Here is a 14,558-nt window from a genome sequence, read left to right as displayed (position 1 = left end):
AATAAACTCAAACAAAGACCAAACCAACGCTACGTGACAAAAGAAAACAAAACCCTAGCCAAAGGGACAAACACACGACTGGACAAGAAACAAACCAGGCAGCCAACAAACAACGCGATTGGAGCCATCCACTGATCCAAGAAACTAACTGGAAGGTTCAATTCAGACTATAATCTACATGATAAGCCGCAAATGACTTGACTTTTCATAAATTGTTTGGGCACACTGAATGTTAGATGAGCCGACCTTGTTGGCCTAATTAAACTATACAAGGGTTATTGGCCTAATCTAATGGCGCTTAATTTTGCGTGGGCATAGTAATGATTGAAGGCGTGACTGATTTTACAACGGCTTGCGGTGGTAGTGGTGACAAGACAACGATGATTCCAAATTCATATGTTATTGATCAGTGACACAACATGGCAATGTGACCTTCACACCCAATAATTCCTTAATCAATAGTGTGCCACCGCACTAATGGTGTCCTGTCGTAGATTGAATAATTCATCTTTTTTTTTTTACTTTCCATTTCTGCTTATAAACATTCAGTTTTGAATGTTCTCTCATTATATTCCAGAGAAATTCATCAATGTAAAGTAGGAATGCATTATTGAAAACTTTTATGTTCAAACACAACGAAGGATATCTAAAAGAAGGTAGCAAGTTACTAATTAAATCTTGAAAATCATAAAACCAGAGTGGCTGCTGATCTTGAGACTACATACAGTGTGCAATTTTTATTCATTTTCGAGTCGATATGCAAATTCGGAAAGCTCTCACGCACTTATGGGTTCAGTGGCTTTCTTCAGCCATGCCTTCTCAGATTCATCCACATATGGGGCCAGAATATCCCTGCATTTGGAATGGTAGGTGTTGAGCCATTCCAACTCTTCAGGTGCTAAAAGACTCAAGTCGATCAACTTTCTCTGATATGGTGCCTGGACAGATTATGAAACATCAAATACAGAGGGATTAGCTCAACCTGCAATCTCTCTCCAGAAAATTTGCTTAAACAATATCAAGTTGAAAAGATAAAGTGGGTCTAGGAAAAGGGTTGTTATAATCGTAAATGATGGGCAGTGTGCGCAGCATCAAGAACACAACTAACAAATTAAGCATTAAAAACATGGCATATTGAACTACAAGGCCCCATTCAGAAACAACCACAATAGCAATCACTTGAAACTAACGTAGCTATATTATGCGCTCCAATTGCAAGCTAATTTAGCTATTCGATAGAGAAGAACAAGCTTACCCATGTTATGTGCTCAAATTGCAAGTAACCCTTGTCACCAAAGTTGAATTTTGTATCAGCTTCGTTGATTATAAGCACGTTCTCCAATCTTATTCCAAATTTCCCATCCTCGTAATATCCAGGTTCTGAAAAGTGCAGTTTTACAGTCAGTCACTGTAAATGGTAACTACAAGTCAAATAGTCCCATTCAAGAAGCTCCTAATAATTTAGAGTCATGGCTGCCCGAAACAATTTATAGACCAAGCAAGCCCTAAAAATGTATGAGTAATAAAGTTATCGACTCAAAGAGCTATGCATAAAGAGCAATAAGTTCAAAAACCATGAACACTAGGGCATAGATTCTAAAGGAAACAAGAAAGGCAAAGTCTACCCAGTGTTTATCTGAAAACACAATGCATGAGCTACAAGATAAGATACAGTTTAGATAGAGTCCAAAAAAACAAAACAAAAAAAGGATGACCCACATGGCTATCCTCTAGTATGAGGGATTACTGCTTTGTTGAGTTAGAAAAAGTTATTATACGTAACAAAAAAAATATGTATATGGTGATACTAACCATCTGTTACAGTCATGGACGCTTGCAGTGGGACATTTCGAGCATGCGGTCTGAAACTAATTAAATGTGGTCCTGCTCAACCAGTACAAATGGAAGGTAGCAATGAAAATTCATTCATTAGCTCAGATTAAACTATACATTAGAGATGAAGGATGAGCAGTTGTAGTTCCTATATACCTTCATGAACATTTAGATAAGACCCAATCCCATGACCAGTGCCATGTCGATAATCAAGACCACTCTTCCACAAAGGAACTCGAGCAAGAATGTCAAGTGCATGACCTGTAAAAAGCAAGCAGATTTAAATGTATTTCAGTTAAGACAAATTTAGAAAACCACACATGAAACATCTCATTTAAATGTGAAAGAAATAAAGAGACAAAAGCATGAATACCATTGGTTCCATTAGGAAATCGGGCATTCCCGAGAGCTATATGACCCTTGAGAACCTGCACAAAATGCAGTACATCAAGCCACTTCATAAGATCATAACATGAGGATTGGCTTGAAGGGACTTAGGAATAACAGTCTACATATGTAGACAGTAAAGGATTCAACCATTGTGAACCTAAATTCATTTAATAAATAAAAACAAAGAAAAAGAAAAGATCTGAAAAGAATGAAATCCCATTTTGAAGGCCTGCAACTCCACTCAGAAAAGGGCTATCCCAATCAATTCGAATTAATAAGATCCAGTTTTATGGATAATAATAACTTTGATTATCAACTGAAACTAAGGGTCCAATTAGATGGAAAGATACAAACTGAGGGATTTGGATTTGAGGTTTTATTGTAAATTGCTAGAGTATTATGACAAATAAATTTTCTACGTTGATATACTCCACACATAAATTTGGTAATTTAGAAAAGGATGGATTTTAAACACTCACGAGAAAAGTGTTATTCAAATATCTCATTTTCCTCAATAATCAAATTTATATGTCGATTCTATTAACATAAGAAAATAATATTTCTAAGGTCCAATTAAGCAACCCTAAGATTTTTATTGACCAATTCTTAGAGGTTTCTTTGACAGATAGAAGAAACCAATATGTTAATGATCATTACAATAGTACTGCTTCTTTGGGTGGTGATTTTGTGCAATGGTAAACTGCAATGTCTGCAGTGGTAGTAATAAGGATGGGGAAGGTAGTGTGAACAAAGGCTCTAAAAGCTACAAGAAGTAGGTAGCAGTAGTAAACTATGAACGGCACAGAAGATCAGGGTGGGTGTGGGTACACTGGTGGTTATGGTGGTCATATACTGTAGTGGATCACGATGAATTGTGAGTAGGAGAATGCATGAATGAACTAGTACAAGAATTTGACAATCCAAAGCATATGAAAACAAAGTTGGAACTTGGAACAACAATGTTGGCATTAGTTTAAGTGCAACTACCAAAGAAACAAAGATGTCCGAAAGGAGAGCAACAAAAAGCACTTACAGCCGTATAGCATGCTTTCTCATGAGCTGAAGGTTTTCCAAAATGAACCGTTCGTGTTATATCAGTTGTTCCATCAAGATACTGCAACCATGCCATCAATATTACCAATTAGAAAAACTGAAGCATCATGACTAAATAAACGAATGAAATTGGTCGGTCATTTCTATCAGCCAAATTTTCCATGATAGTTGACAAACCTGTGCTCCAGAGTCAAAAAGATAGATGCTGTCTGGATCAAACTCAGCACAAGTTTCTGCTTGTGGTGAATAATGGATAATTGCTGCATTTGGGCCAACTGACGAAATAGTAGGGAAACTTAAACCTCTAAAGTTCTGCAAATATAACAGAAAAAAAGATTGAAAGTATGTCAAACAACCTAAACATACAGGGAGGTAGAAAAGCTTAGAAAAGCATACAAGTATACATCTAATCAGTAAATTGCACTATATATTTCATTTTTCTGTAACCAACTGCTGCAAGCTTCTTTAAAGTGTTCCTGGGAACCCTTTGTAATTTTCAAGTATTCCTGACATGTTGCAGTGCAACCCAGATGTTAAGTTGAAACAGTTAGAAACCATGATTGCAAATATACCAAATTAGAAAGAAATCAAATGCAATGAACATCTAGGATCCAAGAAAAATTATATAGGGGGAATAGACACATGCAAAACAAAGACATATCCAGTTTATCGTCCATCACATGGGATTTTCATATTAAAAGTTCACACTACCTCTTTTGATGCTCGAAAGCCCTCCAGCTTATCACTTACCGTCACCTCGGTTAGCTTTGTAGTTTTCCTGCCATGGTTCATTCAATTCAATCAACATGCCAAGATATGATACAATAGCGTGTAAAACTTGTTCCACATAGCATATATTCAGCAAATAAAGTATTAAATTAAACATAGAACAACTCAGGCATCAAATGTCAGAAAGTTTAGAGAAGAATGGATGATCATTGACTGCAATAGAACACAAACAGTTCTTTGTGCGACATGCAGTAAAAATCTACCATAAGAAGCTGACTATGCATCTTATCATCATAGCATTCAAGGTTACATCGTACTACTACTTGTCTGATATGGCACATCTAACTACAACTTGTCTGATTTTTCACATCTTAATAACATTGTAATCATGTTAAATCAAGACCATGATACATCTCATCCACATGGTGCGAGGTCTGAAATTAAACCAGGAAAAGCACACTTACGAGTGTTTTTTCTTATCCGTTCCCTCCCCCTCTGAAAAGAAACCAGAAGCACCATATATCTCCTGCGCCTGCATTTTTTATACAAGCTCAGGCATTAGTTCAGGCCCTTCATATCGTCGCAAAGTTAGGAAACTAAATGCATAAAAATAAGGAAAACACATTTAGAAAATTATAAGCATATACACTTATTGTTTAGAAATGTAAAGATACCATAGGTGTCACAATCTACCTGCTTATCCAACCAGACAAGATATTGCACAACTGCGGCACCATCACGGATATGAGCTTTCTTTAACCCTTCCAACTCGATGGGGTTCTAAAGTTGGAGAGAAATCAGTTGATATAAAAAATAATTAATAGAATAAGAAAAAACATCACTCACAACAAACCGGAACAATACTATCTCCAGTAGATGGGAAGGACAGCATCCTACCTTTAAAGCTTTTGCAAGGGCCAAAGGCGACTGCTGTAATATAACTTTTTCAGGGTTTAGTTTTGAATACAAAGCATAACAGCATGAACCAGGGTCAGCCCATATCAGACCGTCGTTTTTATCTTCTGCTTTGTTTGTACCATTTCCTGTAATCTCAGTTCCCTTGAATGAAGGTTTCAGCTGATTAGATGCAAGCAAGGCGACATCTGAGCTCACTGATTTATAGTCCCGAACTTCAATCCCATTTTCTTCCCAGTAAGTGTTTACCTACACATAGAGCAAATTTCTCAGATAAATCTAAACTGATTAGCTTCCCAAGCTCACACATGCCTTACAAAATGGAAAAAAAAGGAAAAGAAAAACACAAAAATGAAGGGAAGCATAACTTTGCTCCAAGGGTTTAACTACTGGTATCAGTAATCAGATGCATAAATTGGTCAAGGCCAAAAGTTTTAGTAAAATACATCTATTATTACCAGTGGCGTGATAAATTCAAACCATTATTCACCACCGTACGAAGGTTCTTGACAAGATGATGAAAATAGATATATATGATTTAACTGACCTCAGAAGAAACCTTCCTTTTGTCCACATAAAAGAAAGCTGAGTTGGATGTTACTATAGCAAATGCATGAACAACCGGACTATAGGAAACATCACTCCCACGAATATTATACAACCAAGCAACCTGCAGAGTAGCAATTAGATTCAGATACTGCATGACAAAATCCAAATAGAATAAAAACATGAGGACATAGGCCATGTTCAACGAAGTTCTGGATGTCATAATAACAAGATTGAGCAAAGATATAAAGCAACAAACCAAACCAACTAACCTCATCAAGTGCTGAGATGATTATACCACGAGCATTCTCTTGTATGAGTCTTTCTCTCAAATCCTTCAACTTATCGGCAACAGAACGACCAGTATATTCTAAAGGATGTACAATGACAGGATTAATTTCCGCAGGGGGCTGATTTTTCCAAACTTCATCTACCAAATTTGTGGACGTCTGAACCAACTTCTGATGTTTTTTGGAAAAAGCAAGCTCCCATTTTTGTGCAGTGTCTATCGACACACACCAAGGATCGATACCAATGGCTGAATCTTTGGGGAGATTCTAACATAAACAAATCAAAAGAATCCACTTAATATACCAAGAACTTGTAAAATGCAAAGTTGCTACTGAGGCAATTTAGCAAGAAGCAACTCATAAATTAACACCAGTACAGAAACAAAGCATTTTTGTGCAAAGCTATCTCTGAGAAAATTTGATGGTTTAGTGAATCTTCAACATTGAAAATAATTATAGGAGTTAGCCAAAGAACCAAACCAAGGACTCACATCTGCCATCCAGATATCTACAGCAGGGTCTTCTCCCATTCGCATAAGCTGCCACTGGTCGCTAAGTTCTTGCGTTGCCTGCAGAAAGTAACGACCATCCGTCCAAAGCCGTGCTTCATTCTTTGTTACAAGTGCCAAACCTGAACAAGATTCGAAATACAATTCAGTTATGAAAATATGCTTCAAAATTCTCTGTAGAACTAATCAAATTCAAATAGAATCATCGTAAAATTACATAGAGAAGAAAGCCAAAATAAAAAAAACACCGACCAGCACTCCCAGTGAAGCCTGAAACAAATTCACGCCTTTTGTCTCGTGCAGATACATACTCACTCTGCATTAGAACATAAATCACACTATAATCAAAATTTATTATTTCTCATAGGAAAATTAGAGATGAATGAGATTGGATAATTCTGATTCGATTTCTGAAAAATTATAAGAAATTGAAATAACAGTTATGATGATCAATGAAACTGATAAAATTTACAGATGAAAATTTTCAGATGCAAGATTTCAACGAAACATCAAGCATATGATTTACAGAAGAAGACCTGGTGATAATCTTCGGAAGGGACGACTAAGGCATCAAGAGGAGGAGAGTGAGACGCCATTAAAGACCTGAGAGCACTGAGAGTGTCCGCCATCGCTCTTCTCGGCCAAGAATTGGTCTCTTTGAAGAATCGAAGAGAGTGACTGTAAATGGAACTGGAGTTTGAGAGAAGCAACAACTTAAAAAAGATGTTGATACTCGTTAATAGTCTTGTGATAAAGTAAGGCTCTGAGTTTCCGAAAGTAACCTTGTCGTGACCCTCAGTAGTTGTAAATTATACTTGTTTTGGCGCTTACAGTAGGGTTAAAAAGGTCAACGCAGGCCAACATAGTGCGTAAAGTTGTAAAATTCTTGTAGACAGCACGAATTAGATTCTTATATTATGTCTATAAAACTTTACGAAAATTATTAATAATTATTATAAAATATAAAACAAAAGAGAAAACCATAATTATTATAAACTTTCGGAAAATAATTTTCTCACAGAATGACAGTTTTTATTTATTTATTATTTGCAGGCCAACATAGTGCGTAAAGTTGTAAAATTCTTGTAGACAGCACGAATTAGATTCTTATATTATGTCTATAAAACTTTACGAAAATTATTAATAATTATTATAAAATATAAAACAAAAGAGAAAACCATAATTATTATAAACTTTCGGAAAATAATTTTCTCACAGAATGACAGTTTTTATTTATTTATTATTTATAAATATAAACTATATGAGAGATAGGGAAATCGAATGCTCTTAACTACTTGACGACCTACGAGTCCCTTGCAAATGACAGACAGTTCTTATATTATGTAGTAGTGATAGCTAAAGCCACCATTTATAGGTTAAACTGAAATCTAGTACCATACTATAGGTTGGATATATTTTTCAGTACAAGCAATAGTCTAAACTACAGAGGAGGGAAATTTATCACATACACACAATCGAGATGTCATGAGAGTTCGAACTTGAAACCTCGTCTACAAATCAGATCCTTTTCATTTGACTAGACCCCGTTGGCAATATACTAGGTTAGATTAATACTGAACATTTTGATATTGTGCTTACGGTCGTACAACTTGTACTGTGTTTAGTGTTCTGTCAGATATAATTAATTTTTTTTAATTTTGTACCATATGTTTAACTCTTTCTTTTTTGTAGGTTTGCATCCTAATATAACAATGTAACTGTAAAGATCAACTCTGAATTGATAAACCAAAACACAATTAGATCAACAAGAGCTGATTGCCAGAAATTGCAACTGAGTTCCTGATAATGCTTTTCCCCATGTCAACCTTTTCATCAATCAATAGCACAATTTCATAGAACAGAGCAATAGGAGAACTTCCTGTTCTCAACCAAACTCATCAACACCAATGGTAAGAAAAGATCAACAAAGCAGAGGCTTGAACAAAATTAAAACAGAATGAATTTTTTTATTAATATATCAAGTCCTAAGTGTATAAAGTATACAAAATGAAACACAAAATAAGACACCCACAGATTCACAAATTATTAGACAAAATCAGGCAAAACAAATTGAAAACATTTACAACTTTCTGAACAGATGAGAACTGGAAGGGAAGAAAAATGAAAGAACTAACACTGGGCATAGGTAACAAGAAAATGCCAACACCAATCACAGGAGGGGATATATATTTGATCGACAAACAGAAGAGAAAAATGATTGTAAACAAAGATGCTAAAATCAGAAAATCATCATCATCAAGCTTGGGCAAGCTTCTTGACTACTGCTGCCATATACTTCCCCTGATGCTCTGCAAGCGCCAACTCAGTTTCACTCGGCCCTCTTGTGCCATCACCAGCAAAAACACCAGCACCATATGGAGAACCCCCTCGTACAGAGTCCATCTTAAACATGCCAGCTCCAAAAGTATACCCAATGGGAACAAACAGCATTCCATGATGTGCCAATTGGGTGATTGCCGTCCAACTGCGATAAATAGCAGAACATAAGTCTCAACAAATTTTCTCATTCATTTATATAAACATTTACAGGCTTTTATCCATAAGAATTTCAATGATTTTATTCGAATGATGGATATGATCCTAGTATACCACAGAAAGGGGAGACGATCACATTACAAGGTACTTCCACTTCAGACTCTTTTTTCCTAGTCTAAATACTTCTACTTCAGATTGTTTGAGACAAATAACCCCAAAGTAGAACACGTATAAACAAAAACAACATTTCATTATTTTGCAAAAACGAAACACATACATACATCCTATATGTACCATTTTACTCTCAAACATATTTGCAAGGTGAACCTCACAACTTCCAGCACATTAACCCAGAAGCACAAGGACATGCCATTTCTTCTACTTCATATTGGAAATAATGTGACCTTAAAGCTTGGGTCTTTAATGTCATTTCTTCTAATTCATATTGGAAATACTGCCATCTTAAAGACCCACGCTTTATGATCTGAGTTAAAATTAAACAATAATCTCTATACAATCAAACACTAGCATGCATAGAACTTAGAAAAGTCATGTCAATTGTGTAGCTAAAACTCATAATGCTTCATGTGGTTAACAATAATCTCCATTGATCTTCAATACTAGATACAGACATTAACACCAATTTTTTGCAGACCATATATATACAGAACCAACTAAATTACTCAATTCCCACTTCAAATTCACAGCTTCTAAAATAATAGAAGAGAAACAATTAAGAATTGAGGCAAAAGCTTACGCAGTGGTTTCTTGGCCGCCTCCTTGAGTTCCAGTACTGACAAAAAACCCAGCAGGCTTCCCAGCGAGGATCTGCTCCTTCCACAACTGCCCCGTCGAGTCGAAAAAAGCCTTCATCTGCGCCGCCATGCTCCCGTACCTCGTCGGAAAACCAAACAAAACCCCGTCCGCCGCCGCCAATTCCGCCGCCGAAATATGCGGAATTTCGGTGTCCTTCGGAGGCGCCTTCATAGCCTCCAGCACCTCACTCGGCAGCGTCTCGGGCACCCGATAAAGCAACCCCTCAACGCCGTCCACGCCGTCAACGCCTTTCTTCATCCTCCTCGCCAAATCCTCTACATGTCCGTACATCGAGTAGAACACTATGAATATCCTCAATTTCGGGGCCGGATGCGAATTCGGATGCGATTCGGCGGAGACGACGTCGTTTCGGCTGGGAGTGGTGGAATTGGGATTGTCGTCCGTGGGGATCGGCGGCGCGTTTTGCGAGGCGTTTGGGTGGGAGGCGTCGGGATTGGCGGCGCTGGAGGGGACCTTCTTCTTGCTTGGGACACAGCCCCCGCCTTTCCCCATCGAGAATAACAATATTACTCAATGAGGATAAGAATTAAGAAGTGTGCACCAAAACCCAAACACCAGTTTTGAATTTGGAGCTTCGTTTCTTAGTGGCAGTTAGGCACGGAGTCCAGAGCTTCTTCGTTCCAAGCTGTAAAAGAAGCCAAGTAGGACTAGAATTTGGCTGCAAACCAATAACTTACTGTATGTATGTATATCCGTAAGGACACGTGTCGGTTTGAGGATAAAAATCACCGGTTTTGAATTTTTTTTATTGTTTTATTTTTTTCATTTCTATTTATGGTATTGTGAAAAAGGTTTGGTGCTTTTTTATATTTTTATTTTTTTCACAAATGGCAGTGAAATTCTAAATTACGTTAATGTACAGAGTGAAGGATCAAACTCGGATGCAATAGGGAAGTTCGATGCTTTGGTCAAATAGCCTAACTTACGTCTATTTTGGTGTGGTTGAGTTTGGAATTATGTAGAAAAGCATCTTTAGGAATTTTGGTTTAGCAGTCATTATTATTAATCATCTGGGATCTACCTAACATCTCCAACCCCATGATAATATGATATGATTGATTAAGATATAGTGTTGAATAAAGTCAGTCCCCTAAATTCTAATGAATAAAGATGGAACCGATTTAAGTTGATGGTGATGTTGTTGGAAGAAGCCAAGAGGCAAGTGGGGAGATTTAATTTTACAAGCATGGGAATAAATAAACAAAAACAAATGGATTCTTAATCTTTATTTAATGGTTTAACAGGTGTGGCAACTCAGGAATTTAATAAAATGCGGGTTTGGTGGCTGTATATCATTTGGATAGCTTAGTTGCCTGATTAGCGATCCCAAGGGCCTTTTGATACTTGACGTGATACAAATCCAAAGCAGGAGATGATGATCATATGATGAGTTGCTAGGTAAAGAAGAAATCATATGGAATTAGTTTCGTGGCTCAAAGAAGCTGATCTCTTCCAATTTAAGGAACATTGATGTAACACAATGGGGGTAAATATCAATGTCAAGCCACCATCCATTCAAGGCGAATTCAAGGCGAATTCATATTGTAGATGAAACCCTAACACAAGGCCACCAGCCAGTTTTAACACTCCAAAAAGAGACCCCGGCTTGCACATGGTACATTAAGATACTACTTATTGTAAAGTGCAAATACTTGTCATGAAATTCACAAACAGATTCAAACGAGTCACGTTTTGCTCAAGAACTATATGACACCGGAAAGTTACTCTAAAAGTGCTTTTAATACCTGTCAACTAAAATTCACAAACAAATCCAAATGAGTGGAGTTTTGCTCAAGAAATATACAGCACTTGAAAGTTGCCCTAAAACGCGCTCATAAAAGCTCCCAACCTTAGTACATAAATCTTCAGCATGGACTCTACTTCTACAAGTCAATGGAATTGTCAAAGCTACATACAATACACCTCTCACTTAGGATTCCTAAGAACAATGATAACTGAATCCCCACGGAGAAACATCTTGCTGATGAATCTATCCTTGTTAACCGGTTGGGCTTTTTTCTTGCCTTTTCCAGTCTTTGGCACCTGCATAGACAAATGAAAGATAGCACAAATATCGTGAGTTAAAAGAACGCTGATGATTGATAAAGATCTACCAACACAAACGAAAACAAAACACGAGAAAACCCCATGGTGGGGAATACCTCAGTCCACATCTCCCTGACATTTTCCAGAACCATGTTGCAATGCCTGTCGAATGCTCTCACACGTCCAAGAAGCTTTCTGTTGTTACGACAGTTGATAAGCACCTGTTTGAACAATGAGAACCAATTTGAATAAGTCTTGATATGTAAAGCCTTTATGGACAGAGAACTATAAAATTATAAGAAAGCATTACCTGAGTATTATTCTTGACACTCATCATAAGAACAGAGAGTGGTCCGGTATTAAATTCCTCTTCCTCGTTCTTGGTAACCTGCAGCGTTCAGGTTGGATGAGAATCTTCACAAATTGATGATAACAATAAGAATAAATATGCTGACTTAGGGTTTCATAGTGAGAATATGACCAAATAAAGGGTTTCAGAATGAGAAGCAAAACATAATCACATTCAACCCTGTCATACACCAAGAGAGATCACTCTCAAACATTTGGTCCCGATGGTTTTATTTCGCAGGAACAGCAAATTAGTGAATGTTTGGCAGTCTATCAGAAGACCATAAAAAAGAATCACGCAAACATAGGAGACATAACAGAATTACTCTTTGATAATTATTGGTGTTCTGATGCATTAAAAAAAAAATGACTAACTGATGAGCAACAGTCTTTTGAACTTAGATTCTTTCCATGAAATACCATCAAAATACTGAAGATAAAAAAGCATAATTTTTTTTTTAAAGTTACAAATGGAGTACCATTCAATACAATCACAGAGGGGTAACTATGAGATATTGCTAAACTGCCACTAGTTCAAAGTTGCAAATTCCATATCCAAATTCAGGACAACACATTTTACTCAATCTCGCAGATAAAACCATAACATTTAAAGATGCAAAGAGAGTTATGATAAAAATGCACTAAATCAATTAGCTCAAGAGCAGAATAACTTACATCTTCCTCCATTGGCCGGCTGGAAACAGAGAGAAAAGAAACACAAAACAAAAAAGAAACATTGTTAGTGCTTCAGTAAAAAGCTAAGGATAATTGCAATTTTGACATACCAAATTAATCATATACCTCATCTTGAACAAAGGGCTTGTATGTTTCTAAGACTTTCAACCTGCCAAGGAACAACAAGATGTACGAAATTAATCAATCTGAGTACTAAGTAATAAATGAACGAACGGCAGACACTACTAATATAAACACTATGTAGCACCGTTACGCCACCAGGGAGGGATCCCGATCTCGAGAAGGAGAAGGAGGGAGATGAAAGGAGAAGAAAGAAGAAAATAACTTACTTGAGCTTGCGGCAGCTGCAAATCTCCAGTTGCAGTTGCTCTGCAATGAATAGGCGGCTGACTGGTGAAGAAGATGATGTTAAGTTAGGTGCCCTAATTACAAGACGAACCGTTCTAGTTTCACTATGGGCTAGTGCCTAGGTCTGTTTCGCTAATGGGCATTTTAGTAAGTTCATTTTCACTTATGGGCTAGTTTTATTTTGACAAAAAGACAAGCCCACAATAAGAACTATGAAAACCAAATGGGCTATTACAAGGCTGCCCAATCCAGATGCCCAAACTTTGGGCCTTACATATGGCCCTCACCATAGAATTCTATAAACTTTGATCACCAAAATTAGATTACTAAATCAAGTTGGCTACAACGAATGCCCTCCTACATATTAATCCAGTTTAATTGAAATAACTACATTCCCGAAAACCCTAACCTCCTCTCCCAAAAAACACTCTAGAGCCGTTTTCACTTTGAAGGGGGAGGAAGCCATTGTTCTTCCCCCCTTCTCCCTTCCTCCCTTCTCCTCTCTTATCCCATTTTCAGAGACATAATGTTTCTCCTATTTGTCTTCATTTTGTTATGATTTTTCTTCATGCATCACAGGCGGATGCGTCTCAGCCTTGGATCTCCACATGCATTTCGGTGTCAGATTTTCACCATCATCTTCTTTGCAGTTTCTTCATGTTTGGAATAAGCAGTAGAGACTCTTTGAATTTAATGTGTAGTTTTCACCTATATTTTTGTGAGAGTTTTTTACCTCTCTTTTGTGACAGCTTTTCACCTCTCTTTTGTGAGAGTTTTATTTGTATTGTTATAGCTTGGTTTTTTCAAGCTTTATCTCTTTTTAGATGTTTTTGAGTTTCTTTGATCTTGCGTGATCATTAGTGGAGGAGCACTACATTGTGTTAATTTTGATGTTATTGTATTGTTTTGTTATTGTAATGGCCTTTTGTGGTTAGTTTGTATTGACCCTTTATAACCAATGTCTTTTTTTACTGAATTATGAATGAAATCCCAAAATCTCTCAACAAAAGAAAAAAGCGGATGTGCTCCTCACTCTACATCCAAATTCGAATCTCCTTTCCCGTTGTTCATATTGGATTAAAATAAATATCGCTTGTATAAAAAAAAATTAATAATTAAGAATAATAAATAATTTTTTTCTTCTAATCATTTTGATCATTATTCCAGAGGAAAAAATTTGCAATTTCCCAAAAACACAAGGGTCATGAGTGTAATGAACGAATTTCTGGGTGCTAGCAAACACTTACTACTCAAATAAGTTGCATATTTTCTTTTTCACATATTCTTACAAATTTAGGCCCAAGCACTTTAAAGAGCTTTCTTTTTAAATGGATTGCTCCAATATGGCTTCAAAAACTGGATCCCGTTTTATGGGATGTGAGTTGGACGATTGACATGCATTCGCAATTGCATGACTGTCTTACATCTGCAAAACAGGATCCCCTTTTTGAATTTTTTTAGGTGGGCTATACTAAAGATTATGTTTTATTAGTTTAAATTAACAGGTTATGGTTTATGCTGG

At 36.7% G+C, this 14,558-nt stretch overlaps 3 protein-coding genes across 3 annotated transcripts; all 3 read right to left on the bottom strand.

The window, feature by feature from the left end:
* Positions 1–588: 588 nt before the first annotated feature.
* Positions 589–7,037, bottom strand: APP1 (aminopeptidase P1). Its single transcript, XM_008243411.2, has 16 exons — positions 6,802–7,037; positions 6,518–6,581; positions 6,248–6,387; positions 5,739–6,023; positions 5,468–5,590; positions 4,903–5,169; positions 4,699–4,785; positions 4,470–4,537; positions 3,988–4,054; positions 3,454–3,588; positions 3,257–3,337; positions 2,207–2,261; positions 1,990–2,094; positions 1,813–1,884; positions 1,256–1,380; positions 589–938 (listed from the first exon to the last, which is right to left on the bottom strand). Exons 1-16 carry the CDS (start codon positions 6,892–6,894, stop codon positions 777–779), a joined length of 1,929 nt encoding a protein of 642 aa, XP_008241633.2. The 5' UTR covers positions 6,895–7,037; the 3' UTR covers positions 589–776.
* A 1,175-nt stretch (positions 7,038–8,212) lies between these two features.
* On the bottom strand, positions 8,213–10,237 carry LOC103340047 (Quinone reductase family protein). Its single transcript, XM_008243412.2, has 2 exons — positions 9,519–10,237; positions 8,213–8,750 (listed from the first exon to the last, which is right to left on the bottom strand). Exons 1-2 carry the CDS (start codon positions 10,088–10,090, stop codon positions 8,522–8,524), a joined length of 801 nt encoding a protein of 266 aa, XP_008241634.2. The 5' UTR covers positions 10,091–10,237; the 3' UTR covers positions 8,213–8,521.
* A 1,082-nt stretch (positions 10,238–11,319) lies between these two features.
* Positions 11,320–13,157, bottom strand: LOC103340048 (uncharacterized). Its single transcript, XM_008243413.3, has 6 exons — positions 13,018–13,157; positions 12,794–12,836; positions 12,668–12,686; positions 11,955–12,032; positions 11,761–11,865; positions 11,320–11,641 (listed from the first exon to the last, which is right to left on the bottom strand). Exons 2-6 carry the CDS (start codon positions 12,796–12,798, stop codon positions 11,525–11,527), a joined length of 324 nt encoding a protein of 107 aa, XP_008241635.2. The 5' UTR covers positions 12,799–12,836; positions 13,018–13,157; the 3' UTR covers positions 11,320–11,524.
* Between the last annotated feature and the right edge of the window lie 1,401 nt (positions 13,158–14,558).

The sequence above is a fragment of the Prunus mume genome, linkage group LG8 (assembly GCF_029339155.1).
Source record: "Prunus mume cultivar Tortuosa linkage group LG8, ASM2933915v1, whole genome shotgun sequence".
NCBI classification, from domain to species: Eukaryota; Viridiplantae; Streptophyta; class Magnoliopsida; order Rosales; family Rosaceae; genus Prunus; species Prunus mume.
The sequence above is the reverse complement of the archived record's forward strand: the minus strand, read 5'-3'. Positions and strand labels throughout refer to the sequence as shown.